This window comes from Elgaria multicarinata, chromosome 1 (genome assembly GCF_023053635.1).
Source record: "Elgaria multicarinata webbii isolate HBS135686 ecotype San Diego chromosome 1, rElgMul1.1.pri, whole genome shotgun sequence".
In the NCBI taxonomy this organism is placed as follows: Eukaryota; Metazoa; Chordata; class Lepidosauria; order Squamata; family Anguidae; genus Elgaria; species Elgaria multicarinata.
Genome location: NC_086171.1, coordinates 179,955,614 through 179,973,749, shown reverse-complemented (window position 1 = coordinate 179,973,749; position 18,136 = coordinate 179,955,614). Strand labels below are relative to the sequence as shown.

Genomic DNA, 18,136 nt, shown 5'->3' with positions numbered 1-18,136 from the left:
GTATCAGTCAAGTCCCCCACTTGACCCCACCCCACCCCATAGACACACACTTTAACATTTAACTTTGACAAAGAATTCTAGGGAATTTGAAAGCTTGCTTGCTAATTTGTGACACTGGTTGGCCTAATAAAGGAAATGGAATTGTCCTACTATGAGTTTTGGAGTGTTTATTTACACTGATATTTTTGTGAACCGCCCAGGGAGCTTCAGCTATTGGGCGGTATAAAAATGCAATAAATAAATAAATGTGAGCAGAGTGCCTTGGAAACAAACAGATTCTGATCCCAGATCAGATTCCCAAAGAGAGAACCACACCCGAAGTTGCCCACTCCCAGCTCTGTATGTCTGCGACCTTTGTCCCTGCCCAAATTTAAATCACAGCTCCTCCCCCCTCACCACTTACCATCTGCAGATACATTTCCTATTGAGGATAAAGTCATTAGCTCCCATTGAGGAAACATCACCCTACACAATTCCCTATTAGTAAGAAATCCCCTTGACAACTCAACAAAACACAAGGAAGCAATCCATTCTGAATTGTGTGCTGTATAGCAGATCCTTTTATATTTCTGAAGCACCTTTAGGCTGCAATCTTATTCATGTGTACCTGTGAGTAAGTCCCATTGAACCAATGGGCCTTACTTCTGAGTAGACACATATAAGATTTAACTTTCAGCCTAAAAGGTCACTGATTTATAATTTGAGGGCATATTTTTGTTTGTCTTAGAAAGAGATGTACATTAATGCTTAAATAACATTCTATTTCTGCAGATCTCATTAGCCACTTAGAAGCTCATATTGCTGCCCAGGAGAAGTTTTCAGGAAACTATCACAACAACAGAGAGGAGAAACTGGCTGAAGCCTTTAGCACCTTTGCTTCATTCTCCCGGGATCTGCTAGATGCTGTCAGGAACCTGGTATAAAACTGTTTTCTCCCACTCACATATTTCTCTGAAAAATATGGTGGTGGGGATATAGCCAGGGGGAGGAGTAAAGGCCCTGGGAAAGTTCCAAAATATTTCCTTACCTTTATTTATCTAGCGGAATTTAGGTATGCAAATTCCTACCAATTCCTACCCATTCCATTTTGACAGGGTAAAATCATCATGCAGTGATTTTATGTGTATTTCTTTTACTTTAATTTGAACATTTATTTTCTCACCTTTCAGTTTAACATTTGATTTCCAAGGTGGGTTAAAATTAAAACCATCAGATCCTAAAATCACAAAAACAATCAAACATCAGGATAAAACAATTCCCAAACCCCGCTCCCCACAGAGGCTAAAAAGAGAGAGCAGCTAACAATAAATTGATTTCAGTTCATTAAAAATGGGAAGGACTTGATCTGGTGCCTAAAATCCAATAGCAGCAGTACTAGATGAGCAGCTACCAGTGTTTCAAAGCCAGGGTGCAGCAGCAGCAGCAGTTGCTGCTGCTGCTGCTGCTGCTACTACTACTACTACTACTGAAAAGGCTGTATCTCTGATTGATCTCTGGGGCAGAGCCTTCAATTGATGGCCTCATATTTATCTCAAGCGTTTCATAGGGTGAACATTCCTTGTGAACAGGACTAACAGTTTGTTTTAATCACACTACTTGGAATTCACTATCACAGTAAATGGCTTTAAAGGGGGTTAGGCAAATGTATGGATGGCAAGCCTATCAATGGCTATACTTCCAGTATCAGAGGCAATATGCCTACATACACCAGTTGCTGAGAAATTGAATGGGAGGTTACTGTTGCACTCAAGTCCTGCTTGTGGGTTTCCCATGGGCAGCTGGTTGGCCTCTGTGTGAATAGAATGCTGGTCTAGTTGGACCCTTGGTTTAACCCAGCATGGCTCTTCTTATGTTCTTAACCATTTTCATTGTAGTTGGTGAGCCTCTATCACAACATTAACTTTTCCCTGGACTCACTGATCAAAGGTGATTTGAAAGGGGTAAGTAAATGCCAAAAATGTTCTATTTCCTTCTTTAGTGATTACTGTGAAACTGTCTGAGATACATTACTTTTGCTTTCAAGATAATAACATCTCACTAAATGGAAGCCACGGCTAGTCTCCTTTCAGCTCTTGGCAGCATCTCAGATTCTTAGGAAAACTTGGTGTGTGTTTTTTCTGATCAAGTTTGTTCTCAACACAACGTTTGAGAGCAAGGAGGTGGGGCCATAGTGGAGGGGAAGAGCACCTGTTCTTCATGCAAGTGGTTCCAAGTTTAGTCCCAGGTAAAAGAATCAGGTAGCTAGTGCTGCCTCTGCCTGAGAGCTGCTGATTATTAGGTCTAATTCAGTATAAGGCAGCCAGTTTCTCTGGTTTAGTTACTTTCTACAGTGTAATTTGCTTTAGCCTGTTTATATCCTATTATGCCAATGTATTAAGGCTGTACTTTGAGTTGTTTCTAGTAAAATGCAATTGTTTAAAATGTCTTCTGTATGATCTTCTGCATTTCATCTTAATCTGTGCATATGTGCGAAGTTAGTGAGCATGAAAGCCTATTTTTGAAATTTAATAAATTTAGGTTTCAGGTTTCAGTCAGAAAGAGTCAGAACTCTAAAGGAGCTATCCAGGGTGCAAAGCAAATTGGATAGCCATTTTAGAGTTCTGACTGAAACCTAGACTGTATTCCCTACCCGACTGACATCGGAGCCACCAGCCTCCACTGGAAATAGACAACAAATATAGGATGTATTAAGAATTGTTTGTCTTTTAATAGGACTTTAAAAAGCCTATTGAGAAAGCCTGGAAAGACTATGAGAGCAAACTGTAAGTTGGCCTGATGATAATACTCTCTTTCCTATTATGCAAGCCTATGGCAGCCTTCCTTTGAGTTGTTTCTAGCAAAATACGGTTGCGCACAGCTGTTAATAAACACCTGTCTGTCTTTTTTCTCTGTTTGAGTGCAAAGATAGAGAAAGAAAAGCGGGAGCTGGCAAAACAGTATGGAATGGTGCGAGCGGAGGTTGTGGGAGGGGAGATTGCTGAGGAGATGGAAAAGGAGCGAAGGATGTTCCAGTTACACATGTGTGAGGTGAGGCAGATGGATAAGTGCTTCTTTCCACACGATGATTTCCAGTGCGAATAGCACATTCTGTTCGAGAAAGCTGCATGGATGGATGGTTACACAAGATGGTATACAGGCAGCCCACTTCCCTATATGGAAGAGAGATCCTTACCAGAAAGTAATTTATATATCTCTTTTGAAAAGTTGCAGAAGCAACTTGCCTCGTGTAACAAAAAAGAAGCACCCCTCAATTCGAGTTCACAAGCAAGACACTTGTAAGCCAAGCAGATTCGAAGAACTTCGCTATTAAGAGCCTTGCTCTCAGTAATTAGTGGAAAGGAACAATGTTTCACAGATGATATTATTATGCCCCATTTGGATTCCCCCCCCCCCCGCTGCACAATCAAATGTTGGTTCCTGGTGTTGTCATGAAGAACATTTGTACACAACGAGGCTTGCGCTCAGCTAGGGTGGGCCCTAATATTAGGCAGAGTGGGGTTGCTGCCTCAGGTGATGGAAGCTGTGGGTTGGGGAGCAGTAGTAGCAAGGAGCTGGAGGACAGAACTGTGTAGATCAAGTAGCTTCCCTGTGCCCCCTAAGGTGCCATGCTGCCCTGAGAAGGACACTGTCCCATTGAAATAAGATTTACATACCAGTCTGATCCGCTTCTGAATGTGAAATGGGGAGGCATCATCTTGTCCTTCTCAGTCAGCAAAATGTCTTGGGCCAGCCTTAGGGTGTCTATGTGTCCTCTTTTGCAGAGGACATTCCTTTATTTGAAGGGGTCCTCTATTTGAAATGCTGTCCTGTCCAATTCCAGTTTAAAGTTAAATAATCATAAGAACTTTTGCCCATCAACAGTAGTATTTGGACAGCAGATTGAAAAGTTAGGCATACAGGTCACCTGGTAACAGTTAATTCCACTGTTAGGTATACAGGTCACCTGGTTACACGTTATGCAAATCACTGTCCTCTTTTTTTAGTGATGCTTTTCCTCTTTTTTTGGTAATTCATATGTGGCTACCCTAATGCTGGCACTGGAGGGAAGGAGTGGAGTGGGATTTTTTGTGGTTTCCTCCTTCCGCCTACAGCCCTCTGAGGAGTTGCTTTGGCAGTTTGGAGGACGCCCCACTCCCCGCCCAGAACAGAACAGGGAAATAGTGCTGGGGGCTGCCAAGGGAAAGGAGAATTGGCAAAAAACCACTGTTTCTAATTTGCTTGCATGTTGCCTCTGTTGCTGGGATATCACATTTCCCCAGCACTTAAAGCATAATGTTTTGTAGCTGAGGAAAATGCAATACTTCCCTCAGATGCATATATGCTTTGGTATTGTGCTTATAAAATGCAATGTGGTTATGTATGTATGAGAGGTACCTTAATATCATACTCACCTGTAGCACTTAAATGTGTTTGCTGCTAGTTATTAGAAAAGAAAACTCTTCTCACACTAGAAGTTGAAAAAATAAGGATTAGTTCATTTTAGTCAAGAATAAATTAAGAATCAATGTAAAATTGTGTAATATCTGCCTTTATTAGGATTTAAAAGACAAAAACGTAAAATGATTTTAAGTTATCCAAATACAAAGTATTGTGTTATCTTCGAAAAACAATTGGTTTGTTTTATAGTTTATGTAATAGATTAACTATGCCAATAATTAAAGGTATAGTTTACAATATATATATATATATATCTATATATATATATATATATATATATATATATATATATGCCATGTCCTAATTAGGTACATAACTGGGGAGAAGATTTGTATATGAAACAGAGAATTAATCACTGCAGAACATAAATCAGCTAAGAGCAGAGGAGGGATAAGCAAACAAACAAAAAGATAACTCAGCTAGTCAACTGTGTAACCTTTCTCTCCAGTATCTAATTAAAGTGAATGAGATTAAAACCAAAAAAGGAGTTGACTTGCTACAGAACAACATCAATCACTGCAACTCCCAGTTCAAGTAAGTGCCTTCAGTTTCCTGTATTCTCATTCCTCACAACTTTAATTAACAAGTGTCCTGAGCACCATATTTTATAGGTGAGCCTATTTTATGGTATCCATTTATTTTTTTCCATTTGTAGTATGTGTTATATATTTATTTATCTCTCACATTTCTATATTGCCCAATAGTTGGTTCTGATCTCCATCTATAGTGCACTTTTTTTTCCTTTTAAAACTTTAACATTCTTCTCCCCTCTATTGTAGGGCTTCCTTCCCTCCATCTCTGTTACGTTTGCAAGAATACTTACTATCTGTACAAGCCTTCAGAGAATTTCTGTTTCTGAACATTGTAGCCTCTATAAAATAATAATGATTGCTCCTTACTTTAGACCACTGCACTAGAGGGAACAGATATCTCAAAATCTCAAAAATTGTATAGGAGCGTAGAAATTGTAATATGAGTCAGATCAAAGGTCCAGTTTAGCTAAGTATCTGTCTGGCTCTCTACAAACTGCAGAATGAGGTGGTAGAATGCCAAGGGAGCAGAATGCATGGTACCACTCCTTGCCCTAATCTACACCAAGCAGGATATTGCACTATGAAAGCGGTATGAAAGCAGTATACAAAAGGCAGGAGCCACACCAAGCAGGATATAGCGGTATAAAAGCGGTATATGGTATGTGTCAATGGCCCCAACAGTTCTCAGTGCACTTCAATACTGCTATAAAGCATTAGTGTGGCTCCTGCCTTTTATATACCGCTTTCATAGTGCTATATCCTGCTTGGTGTAGATTAGGCCCATATTGCATGTGGGGGACACTATCTCTGAACACTTCCTTACATGAAAAAATAAACACTTCAAATAGAAAACTAGCATATTAGGGAATAAGGTTGTTTCCAGCCCTTTGTCTGCTGTGCAATATCTTTTCAACATAGGGGCCCATTCAAAAGTGTGATTTCCCACTTGCAATTTGAAATGACACAGTCCATTCCATTGCATGTGTAAGCTGAGCTTCTACATACAACTGATGCTAATAATTGAAGATGCCCAAAGCAAGGCATCAGCTATCTCCATGACTATCAGAGGTGAACAGGGAAGCATTATTTTCACCCAGTGACCATCACTGAATATAGAGATCTCAAAATTCATGTCTGAATTGGGGATATTATTTTCTGCTATTGTTCCACAGTATTTTTTCTGTTAGTTTTTTCCAGACATGTTTAAAGGCAACAGAGAAGCACAAACAGTTTATAGAAAATCTTACTCCTGAGCTTCAGACTGTGAGTATGCATTGGGCAATTCACCGGCCTCATTCGCACATCATGCAAAACCATGGTGTGGCATGACATGCACAAGCAGGAACAAGTCACAGTGAGTTTTGAGCTCAGATATGCCTCCCTTCTCTTCTCAAGCAGCCTAGAGGCATTGGGAAGTGTTCACTTCTGTTTTTAGTTGACCACAGTTTGCTGTGTTGTCTAGACACAGAACTGTGGTTAACATTAATTATAATTAGTTTAAATAAGCCAGCTTCAGAAACCATGTTTTAAACTTGGCTTGTTTGTAACTGATCATATTTAATGCTAACGAACACAGTACAACACTACATAAGCAAAAGCTTCCAAACTTCTCCTCCTGGCTGCATGGAACGGGAGGGGAGGATCACGTGAGTCTAAGGCTTGCTGCGACTTGTGCGTGTCATTTTGCAATATGTTTTAGTGTGGCATACAAACATGTCCACAATATAGGAGAGTGTGGAAAATTTTGGGAACAGGGGACAGTGGTAGTGAGTGTGTATACTTGTGTTTAAATGGTTTTAAATAATAGGGGTGTGATGCTTGCAGACATAGGAAGCTCTTAAGTGTAGAATGCAAACCAGGGGGGACGTAGCAGCAGGCATGAAACACTCCTTTGCTTGATGGAATGTTTGATGTGATGCCTTTCAGATGAAGGCAAAGCAGGAGGAGGAGAAGCAGCAGCTGTGCTCCCTTCGTGATCGGCTGAAAACGTCTCTGCAGCTGGAGCCTAAAGAGGTAAAACTAGTGAGGGAGAACCTTATTTTGCTTAAGGAAAGACAGAGATGCCCAGTGGCAGTGGTAAATTGTGCAGGGCAGGTGGTCATCATGACAGTCACCATAACCATGCCCCAAAGGAGAGGCTAAAATGCAGGTAGCTGTGTGGATCCATATCAATAAACCAGGAGGCGTCTATCTGCTTTGCTTGCTGATTCATGTCTGGGTAAGTGTCACAACACCTAGCGATCACTAGGAAAGGTGATAAGTGGGGAAGAGTAGACTAAGGGGAGACATGATAGCAGCCTTCAGATATCTTAAAGGTTGTCATGCAGAAGGTAGAGCAGACTTAGAGCTTCTCTACACACAGGAAAAATCCCATGCCTTAATGTGGCTTTCCTCCTCGTGGTAATCCCATCCCCACAACATGCTCCTTCACGTGTCTCTTTTTCTGGATGTTACCACATTATCTGTGGTTGTTGGTTTTTCAAATGCACAATTTCTAGGGGATAGTATGGGCGATGTCCTGGTTATTAATGATGTCATGTAATGGGCCCACAAACTTCTGTGAATGGCCAATCATGAGCATGCTATAAATCGCTTGTTTAGAGAAGCTCTTATTCTTTATTGCAGGGAAGCAGATTTTGGCTAAGCAATAGTATAAATTTCCTAACAGTGTGAGCAGTTTGGCAGTGAAACAAGACTGTCTTGGGAGGTGGTGGGTTTTCCTTGAGCTTGGATAATAGTATCAAATCTGCATGCTTCCAGACACGAGGTGGGGGTGAATACGGAAGGTCCTGTACCTTGATCAGTTCCTATTTCCTGCTCCCTCACCTTCCTCTTCCTTCAGCTCTGCAAACAAGCAAGGGTCATGAGGTCTCTGCAGAGAAGAAGCAACCAACCATATCTCATGCCTTCACTTACTTGCCCTCAGGTTTAAGGGGTTCTTGTAGTTAAATAGTGTTAGATAGCCTTCTCTGATGATGTGTACAAAAACACAAAGAAAGTAAATTGATTTGAACTTCATTTAAAATGGCTATATCCTGCATTTAAATAAATAAATAAATAAATAAATAAATAATTTTCTTCCAGTACTAAATGCTGTGTTGCCAAGTTTTCTTTATATGAGGCAACTCTGCTGTAAGTCACACCAGACTTTCCAACATGTCACTGGAGGTATTTAAATAGAGACTGGACAGCCATCTGTCAAGGATACTATAGCTCAGGGTTGGCTTACAACTCCCATGATCTCTCATCTTTGCTTGTGCTGGCTAGGACTGATGGGAGTTGTAGGCCAAAGCATCTGGGGGACCACAAGTTGCCCACTTCTGCTATAGCTACATCTTGCATTGCAGATCCTGTTTTGAGCAGAAGGTGGACTAGATGACCTCCAAGACCCTTCCAGTATTCATTGGCTGTTTGGAATAATGTTAAGGACATATTCTCATGGAACGTGGATTTTTACATCCCTGGTCATTGTTACACTTGTGAAAAACAATGACATGCTACCAATTGGCCTAATTGTTTTGTTTTCCAACAGGATTCCATTAAGAAACCATTGAGGTACAGCATGCACCAGCTGCAAGGAAATAAGCAATATGGCACAGAGAGATCTGGGAGCCTCTTTAAGAAGAGTGATGGGTAGGTGCAACTGCTTCAGCCCTGTCAATTACAATCATACTTTATGAGATTGAAACAACAAAACCAATGTGCTTAAAACAACAAAAACCATCAAAGATGATGAACTGAGCACTCAGGTCCTCCGGGGAGAACTTACTTCAGTCAACCAAAACTAGGCTGACAACTGTTACCCAGAGGACCTTTTCTTCAGTTGTCCCCAGACTGTGGAATGGCCTGCCGGAGGAGATTCGTCAACTTAACTCTCTCTCTCTCTGAGTTTAAGACAACTATAAAGACTAGCCTCTTCCAGCAGGCCTACCCAGATGAATGTTAAACCAAGAATTTTAAGATGTCTTGATTGTTCTTTTGATATTGTATTGGTTTTGTATGCTCTTTTAATTATTTTAGAGAAATCCCCCCCCCAAAAAAACAGGTGCATTTGCTCAACTGCATGGCATGCAACTGCCGAGTGCCACACAAGATCTTCTCCTGCCCTCCTCTGACAATCTCAGCAGAATATTGAACATCTGTCCTGCCCTCTGCCCCACCAGGCCTAAGGAGCACCAGCCACCACTACATAGAATGACACGCACCCTAATTTAACTAAGGATTCATGTCCACTTTGCACCGACTACCACTTCCCCTGCAACCCCATGTCCCATGTTCAAGAGACCACCATCCTTCCAGTGCGGCTTTCAGGGGAGCAGTGCTGCAGAGGTGGGATGGAGGGCAAAGGGAGGTGACAGGAAACTTCCCTTTCATGAACTTCCTTGAGTTAATTTATCTTAGGATCCAAGCCATAGTTATACTTCTCACATGCACACACCCTTTGCTTGATTTGGCCTAGTGAAGTGGTTGCAATTGGTATATTCCAAGTTGGTTCTCATAGCTATGATTTCCTCTTTTCAGTTTCATGTAAAAAGATACGTTGCTTTTAAATTTCAGGTTAAGAAGAGTCTGGCAGAAGAGAAAGTGCACAGTCAGGAATGGCTATCTCACCATCTCACACAGCACGGTATGCATCTCACTTTGTGACAGAACCTGGTTGGCGAAGATGGTTTAGATATGCTTCTTGGAAAACCAGTTAGTACAAGAAGTACTTCAGGTCGTAATTCTGTGCACACTTTCTTGGGAGTAGGCACCACTGGACACAGTGAGACTTTCTTCTGAATAAACATATGTAGGATTGTGCTGATAATGACATTCACATAAATATATTGATCCACAAAGAATCTGCTGATCAATAAAAAGGAGAGAGGGAGGAAAGTGAGAAAAAATGGCTATGGAATGCCTATTTCCTCATTCCATGCAAGCTCTACTCTTGCTTCTTAGGCAGAGACTATGAATTGGGAGAAAGGCCTGAAGGCTGAGCCTGCTGTATTGGAAATGGTAGAATCTCCATTTTCTGCTATGTTTGTCTATATAACACATCTCTTTCTAAAAGGACACAATAAAAAGCTAGAAACACAATATCACTGCCATTTATTTTATAAGGAAGAATAAGTACGGTCATTATATACTGTTGAAATGGACCTAATGAAACTAGTATCACAGATGACATTCCAGTATCAGAGGCAGTAAGCCTGTATATACCAGTTGCTTGGGAACATGGGTGGGACGGTGCTGTTGCACCCATGTCCTGCTTGTGGGTTCCTGGTTGATAGCTGGTTGACCACTGCGTGAAAAGAGTGCTGGACTAGATAGACCTTTGGTCTGATTGAGTCTGGCTCTTCTTATGAGTTCTAGTGACCTGAACCTCTTTTGTAAAGTGAAGTTGACAGCCCTACCTTATGGGACTTACTCCCATAAGACTCCATGGGACTTACTCCCAATTAAGTGTGCATAGGATAGCACACTTAAATAGTGTGCTTTAATCATTGGACACTATTGAAGTTGACTTTTGTTTGTTTGTTCACTTGTTTGTTTAAATCAACTAGTTGCATCGTCTTCCAGTCAAGCTGAATTTGCTCACTTGCCAAGTGAAGCCAAACGTGGATGACAGGAAGTGTTTTGATCTCATTTCACGTAAGTCTTGTCTAATTCATGTAAACCCTCATTTTCTTAGGAAGGGTTGGATAGAGTAGCTTGTCTCTATGGTGCTTGACAGGAGAAGGGTGAAAATGAGAGACTTATGTGCAGAGTTTGTGGGGACAGAGTGGGTCTTAAGCTTTGTCTTAAGGCTTCATCCCATGTACCTGCTTCCCTCAGATTATCCCCGTAGCGCTAAGTTTTCGTGGTTGCTGTTGTTTTTGCTACCGGGCAACAGCGATCCTTTGCATACCAGGAAGTGAGTTTAAGGGGGGGAATGTAAAAAATCATAAAAAATCAACGGATGACCCAATTCAATTCAAATTTGGTATGCTTAAAGCTCTCCCTAATATCTATTATTGTGCCAATTTTGGTATCTTTATCTTTAAAGCATTTGTTTAAAATCCTGCTCCTGTGCCCCAGCAGCGACTCGGAAGATACGCTCAAAAAGTAGGGGCTAAATACAGCGAATCTTTTTGCTTTATTGCACAATTAAGGCAGGATGCATGGGAGTACTTTACAATTAAAGCAGATTATAAGGTGAAAAACTTCTGAGTCCTTTGCATGCAATTCGCAGTGATTGCACAGTATGACGCTGGTGTGATAAAGCTCTTATTTGTGTTGTGATTTTGTGTCCTGGAATGTCATCTCTTCCTGGGTTGCCGTGACCAGTCACTGTCTTGCAGCCTAATCTACCCCACAAGGCTGTCATGAGGATAAAGTGATATAACTCCATGTACACTACCCTGAGTATCTGAGGAAGAGTAGGATACAAATGTGATCAATAATAATAAACCGATTTCCATTTTGCGAGACATTTAGATACCAGACTTATGAGAAGGAATCTTATTTTGTGTGGAATGTCTTATGTGGCTGGCAGGTCCAGTTACTATTTCATTCTTATTCAGCTACTGATCTTAAATTATTTCTATATTTGGGTATGTGGAAATATCTGTTCCTGTTCCATTATTTTCTATTCTGCTAATATTCAAATACAAACTTGCCTTATTCTGTTTGTCTCTTGATTTTTCAGATAACCGAACGTACCATTTCCTAGCAGAGGATGAACAAGAGTGTACTATGTAAGTATTAGGGAGGAGGAACAGAGGTAGTTCAGAGGCAGAAAGGATACATCTGGGAGAACTATTAGCCTTTTGGTGATGCTAATCTTTGGGATTCTCTCCCTTGAGAGGCTTGCCTAGCACCAACGCTGCTGTGTTTTTGGTGCCAGATGAAGAATTTTTTATTTGCCAAGAAGATATTATGATATAATTTTATTTTACTGGCATGAAGTCTTAGGCAGCTGTAACATCTGCTGCTGTTGCTAATGTTTTGAATTGTTCTGTTGTTTTAATTGTTTTTAATTAATAAGTTAAAGCATAAAAATGAGCAAAGGGGATCGGTGCTAACATCCACAGTGTATTGTCTTGTATCTCTATCCTTAAGGAAGTGACTTGCATGGGGTAGGTTATAGAGGAGAAGGCGGCTATCAATGGCTACTAGTCTTGATGGCTATTTGCTACCTCCAGTATCAGAGGCGGTAAGCCTATGTACACAAGTTGCTGGGGAACATGGGTGGGAGGATGCTGTTACATTTGTGTCTTGTTTGTGGTTTGACAGCTGGTTGGCCATTGTGTGAACAGAATGCTGGATTAGATGGACCCTTGGTCTGATCCAGCAGGGCTCTTCTTCTGTTCTTATGTCCTTAGACACCTTGCAGCTTTTATGTGCATTCATAGGCAGCAGTCCATACAGTCTGCTGTATAGACACCTGACCTAGGAGGGATGCTCTATTGAAAGGATAAAGAAATCCCGTTTACCTGACAACCATTTCCTCCTGCATTGCAGATGGGTCTCTGTCCTCAGCAATAGTAAAGAAGAAGCCCTAAACATGGCATTCAAACAATCACAAGAGAGGGAAGGGTGCAGCATGGAGGACTTGACTGGAGCGATCATCAAGGAAATAAAGCGAATGCCAGGAAATAGCATGTGCTGTGACTGCTCAGCGCCAGGTGCAAACAGAGATCTTAGCTACTTCCCACTCTGCTCCTTACCTCAAGTAGACATGCTCAGTAACCACACTGTAAAAATGGGAAATATGCATGACATACTTGGATCATCCTTTGCCTTATACTATTTGGATAACAATACCCATAATCTCCACCCAGCATGGTCAATGGTCAGGCATGATGAGTTGCAATCCAAAATATCTGGAGAGGACCAGGTTGGGAAAGGCTACTTTATACTTGCTTTAATTTAGGATTGGGACCCAAAGTGGTAGGAGCTCTGGCATGAACGGGCAGGATCTACTTGGCTTGCAGGATCTACTTTGATTTTTTATTAGAACCCAAGATCCACCGACATACACTGAGAATTAAAGTATTCTGAGCTCAGGAGTTTATTTTCATTACCGGAACTGTACTAAGTTCATAGCTCTTCCATACAAAACCCACTCCTGGTGACCCCAAGCATTCTTCATTTCAGCAGTAGGGAGTGGGAGCGTCATTTTGTTGCTGCTGCTGTTAATCAATTGGGAGGGGGCAGGCATCAAGGTCAGCATGTTTGGGCATCTGCTGAGGGCCCACATACCAGCAAAGGGCTCACTGACAACTGTCGCCATACCTCCTCCTCCTCTTCACCATTGCAACCTGCTGGTTCACTCTCCTCTGGCCCAGACAACAATGGTGACATGTAAGAGAAGCAGTAGATGCCACTGCCTGCATCCTCACGGGCTCTCTGACTGGCAAGCAAGCATGTGGTAAAAATTTGGAGGAGAAAAAGCAGAAGCAGGTAACAATACTTGTGAGAAAGCAGACTCACTGAAGGAGAAGGGTCTGTTAAGGGTATCTTACCCAAGGGCCCTCCAAAACTTGGAGCCGGCATTCCAGAGCTCTACCAGTCGATCTAGATTTCCTGTCTGTCTGCCCACCCCTGTGCTATGATATCCGATCTAAACATTTCCCAGTCTGTGAGCTAAGTGCTAGTCTTAGGGCCCAAGCTGGGAGTTGCAGGACTTTTTTTTCTGCGCATAGGATTATGCCCTTAAGAGGCCTTTGTCTGATGTCTTAGTGCTAGTCCTAGAAACCTTTAGTAACCATGGATACACCAGTAACTTCAGAAAGATGGTTTTATACTGTTAAGATCAATGAAATAGACTGCATGCCCATGAATGAAATGGAATATGTTAACAATGTATGGAATTGGAATGTCCAGCTGTTTTATGCAGAGACTAGGGTGATGATATGCCTCGATTAACATTGTCATTAAAAGTCTAAAAGTGCTCCAGGCAGAACCTTAATGAGCTCAAGTGTGCATTTTTGTTTCCATTTAGGAGAAAAACAACCCAAAGCACAAGTATTCAGCAAGAGAGGGACTAGGAGGAAAAGAGATTAAAGGGTCTGACAGGAATTTGCAGAGAGAGAAATCAGTAGTATGGTTTTGCTTGCATATGCACAGTTAACCTTTTCTCTCAGATAGTGGTGCCTGCTCTATAAGAGAGGCTGAGTGAATATTGCAGTGAATAGCCCCTTTCAGACATTCAGTTAATGCATGCAGATGGGGCTCAAGGACTTTTGCTATGACCCTGTCCCCCTGCTGTGTGTGTCTGAAAGAAGTTGATGTGGTGATCTTCAGCCTTTGCAGACCTGAGACCCATCATGGCCCAAATAGGTATTTTGGGGACCTATCTTAGGTCAGACTGTGACGCAATAGTGGGACCAAAAACTCCACTTGAAGACCAATGGACATGCATGTCTTGAAAAACATCCTTTCTTTCTCTCCAGGTGAACTCAAGTTGCCTTCTATTTGACTCATTTGGATTTTTTATGGCCTGTTTCTTTTCAATTTAATTCGGACTCTGTGAACACGAGGTTATCTCAGATATTCTGTATTTGAAGTTCAACTGGGCCGGATCTACAGCGTGTGTCAAATCATTACAAACGTGGAATAAAAAGCAGGAAATAACACTATGGAAGTGGTATATGGAATGTGGATTGTGCTCCAATAGTGCACTTCAATACCACTCTAAAGCAGTAGTGTAGATCTAGCCCTGGTAATTAATTTGTTACAGGTACATTAGGGATGCTAGGAGTTCCATGCTGTAATTGGCTCTCCTGCATTGATGAAAATCTTAGCCCAGCTAAGATTCATAGGTTATATTAACATGGCTGGATATAAGTTTGATTTTATTTTGTTCTTATGTTATTGAAGCTTTGAAGCCATTGGTGGCAGGAAAGCAGCCATCGGGGCTGCCTCAGGGTTGCTGGAAGAGGCTTGGCCTCTTCCCTATCCCGGCAGCCCTGACCTGACCACTGCTTTACCACTGATATTAGCAGCTGCTTCAGGGTCATTGGAGAAGGGAGGAAGTTACCTCAGTGACCCTGACCTGGACCAGATCTACACCAAGCAGGATATAAAACTTTGAAAACAGTTTGAAAATGGTATATGGAATGTGTCCTGGGCCTGAACAGTTGTCAACACCATTATAAACTGTTATAAAGCAGTAGTGTAGATCCTGCCCTGATTGCTGCTTTACCGCCACCATTAGTGCTGTTGTATTTCGCAGTGGTGGCAGTTCTCACAGTGGTGGCTAGGGGTCTTGGTGCACTGCACAACAGAGCTTGGGGTTCTGACTGCAGATCGTGGACCACAAGTTGAACACACCTGTTCTGTAGGAAAGGGAAACTGGGTAACAGTCCATCCCTTCCATTGCCATTTTTGGAAACACACGGAGGTGGTGAGATCATTTCATGAGGTAAATGTGTGATGATTACTTAACATATTGTCCATCCCCTTCAGCATGGTGACACTAACTGTGTAAACTCACTTCACAGATCCAGCATGGCTCTCCATTAATTTGGGAATCCTGATTTGCATTGAATGCTCTGGAATTCACCGAGAGATGGGTGTTCACCAGTCCCGTATCCAGTCACTAGCTTTGGACAAGTTGGCAACCTCAGAGCTTCTAGTAAGGATTCCACTTTATTCTGTACCACCACCTTCTATTCAAAGTTTATGATGCCATTTCCCCTTCCTGGCACAACTGATTCTTCTCCTTGCTAAGCTGGTTTTGGGTACAGTGTTTGTTGGACTTACCTCTCCTGCTAACCCAGTGTTTCTTTCCTGCCTTGTACAATTTGAGTTCCGCAAGGCATAATAACACAGATATTAATAATCACATGTTGCCATAGTTTAAATTTTTTCCTTCTCTAACTTTCCCTTTACTGTCCTTACACCCACCCAACACATGCTTCGTGCTGACATAAGTATGGTTTGCTTCACTGTTAATTTATATCTCATTTGTTTTGCAGTTGGCTAAGAACGTTGGAAACTCACAATTTAATGACATTGTAGAAGCCAATCTTCCCAGCTCGTCCGCAAAGCCTGCTATTGACAGTACAATGTAAAGGAACTTTCTGTTCTTTATCATAATGATCTAAGAAAGAGAGTGGGGGCACAAGCATGATAGTTATGACTCCTCAAGTCAGTTTTTTAAAAAACACAACTATTTGGTGGCACCTTTGAGACAATAAGATTTGTTAAGGAAAGAATTTTTGTAGAGCTTTTTTCATCAGACACATTGAAGTGGTTATATTGGGCAGAATCCTACTGTGTCATTCTGCTAGTGCAAATGATGTTGCACTAGTGGAAACGATCCTGAACTATGCAAGAGGAGAATCCGATTAAAGTTATATTTGCACAAGTAGAGTTGTGCAAATGTTGTGCAACCCAATGTGCAACTTGTTTCACAGCCAATTGTGCAACCTGGTGTGTGACTGCTTGTGCATTATGTTTGTGTGAGCTGTAGTGCAACCCATTGCAATGTGCAAGAAGACACACACCCATGTGCAACCTATTCTGCAAGCACAACACACAACTGCTTGCTCATTGGAAAGATTCAATGGAGCTCCTTGCAAAATGCATGGAGGTTACTCAAAAGCATAATAATAGAAGCTCAACTAAAATGTATTCCACAGGATAGGAAAGGTAGCACCAAGTCCAAGAGGTCACCAGCATGGTTAACAAGCAGTGTGAAGGAAGCTATTGTAGAAAAGAGGGCTTCCTTAAGAAAATGGAAGTCTTTGGCCTAGTGAGGAAAATAAAAAGGAGCACAAGCTGGCACAAAGGTGATGCAAGCAAACAGTAAGAGATTAAAAAAAAAGCATTTTGAAGAGCACATCACTAATAATATCAAGGCCAACAATAAAGAATTCTTGAAATATATCAGAAGCAGGAAACCAGGTAGGGAAGCAGTTAGACCATTGGATGACAACGGAGTTAAGGGAGTACTAAAGGAGGACAGGGAGATTGCAGAGAAGCTGAATGAATTCTTTGCATCAGTATTCACTGCAGAAGATACAGGACAGATGCCTGTCCCTGAACTGATGGTTTCAGGAAGGGAGTCTGAGGAACTAAGGCAAATAGTGGTGCCAAAAGATGAAGTTCTCAACCTTATCAACAAATTGAAAGCAAATAAATCACCAGGCCCAGATGGTATCCATCCTAGAGTTCTCAACTCAAATATAAAATTGTGGACCTTCTAACAAAAATATGCAACATGTCCCTAACCTCAGCCTCTGTACCAGAGGACTGGAAGATGGCCAATGTAACACCAATTTTTAAAAAGGGATCCAAGAGAGATCCGGGAAGTTACAGACTAGATAGCTTGACATCTGTTCCAGGTAAATTGGTTAGAAGCATTATTAAAGACAAAATTAGTAAGCATATAGAAGGGAAGGTACTGCTGAAGAAAAATCAACATGGCTTCCACAAAGGCAAGTCTTGTCTCAAGAATTCTTCTAGAATTCTTTGAGAGTGTCAACAAACATGTAGACAGGGGAGATCGGGTGGGCATTGTTTACTTGGACTTCCAAATGGCTTTTGATAAAGTCCCTCACCAGAGATTCATGAACAAACTTAGCAGTCATGGAAGAAGAGGAGAAGTCCTCTTATGGATCAGTAACTGGTTAAAGAACAGAAAGCAGAGAGTAGGAATAAATGGTAAATTCTCCCGAAAGAGGGAAGTAAATAGAGGGGTCCCTCAGGGATCGGTATTGGGACCAATTCTTTTCAACTTGTTCATAAATGATCTGGAATTAGGAGTGAGCCGTGAAGTGGTCAAGTTTGCCAGTGACACCAAATTATTTAAAGTAGTTAAAACACAAAGGGATTGTGAAGAACTCCAAAGGGATCTCTCCAAGCTGGGAGAGTGGACATCCAAATGGCAGATGTGGTTCAATGTAAGCAGGTGATGCACTTTGGGACAAAAAAACCCAACTTCAAGTACAACCTGATAGGATCTGAGCTGACAGTAACAAAACAAGAAAGAGATCTTGGAGTTGTGGTGGACAGCTCATTGAAAATGTCAACCCAGTGTGCTGCATCTATAAAGAAGGCAAAACACCATCTTAGGTATTGTAAGAAAAGGAATTGAGAATAGAACTGCCGGTATCATACTGCCTTTATACAAATCTATGGTGTGACCACACTTTGAATACTGTGTACAGTTCTGGTCACCACACTTAAAA

The 18,136-nt window shown here is 41.5% G+C and overlaps 1 protein-coding gene across 1 annotated transcript in view; it reads left to right on the top strand.

The window, feature by feature from the left end:
- The window catches only part of LOC134411023 (arf-GAP with SH3 domain, ANK repeat and PH domain-containing protein 2-like), a 50,570-nt gene that overhangs the window by 6,883 nt on the left and 25,551 nt on the right, over positions 1-18,136 (top strand). The window contains exons 3-16 of the mRNA XM_063144600.1: positions 772-917; positions 1,875-1,940; positions 2,713-2,762; positions 2,898-3,027; positions 4,886-4,971; positions 6,158-6,233; positions 6,897-6,983; positions 8,503-8,603; positions 9,528-9,597; positions 10,520-10,607; positions 11,644-11,692; positions 12,459-12,622; positions 15,443-15,576; positions 15,920-16,011. Coding sequence (XP_063000670.1) covers positions 772-917; positions 1,875-1,940; positions 2,713-2,762; positions 2,898-3,027; positions 4,886-4,971; positions 6,158-6,233; positions 6,897-6,983; positions 8,503-8,603; positions 9,528-9,597; positions 10,520-10,607; positions 11,644-11,692; positions 12,459-12,622; positions 15,443-15,576; positions 15,920-16,011 — 1,339 coding nt within the window. The remainder of the gene's footprint in view (positions 1-771; positions 918-1,874; positions 1,941-2,712; positions 2,763-2,897; positions 3,028-4,885; positions 4,972-6,157; positions 6,234-6,896; positions 6,984-8,502; positions 8,604-9,527; positions 9,598-10,519; positions 10,608-11,643; positions 11,693-12,458; positions 12,623-15,442; positions 15,577-15,919; positions 16,012-18,136) is intronic.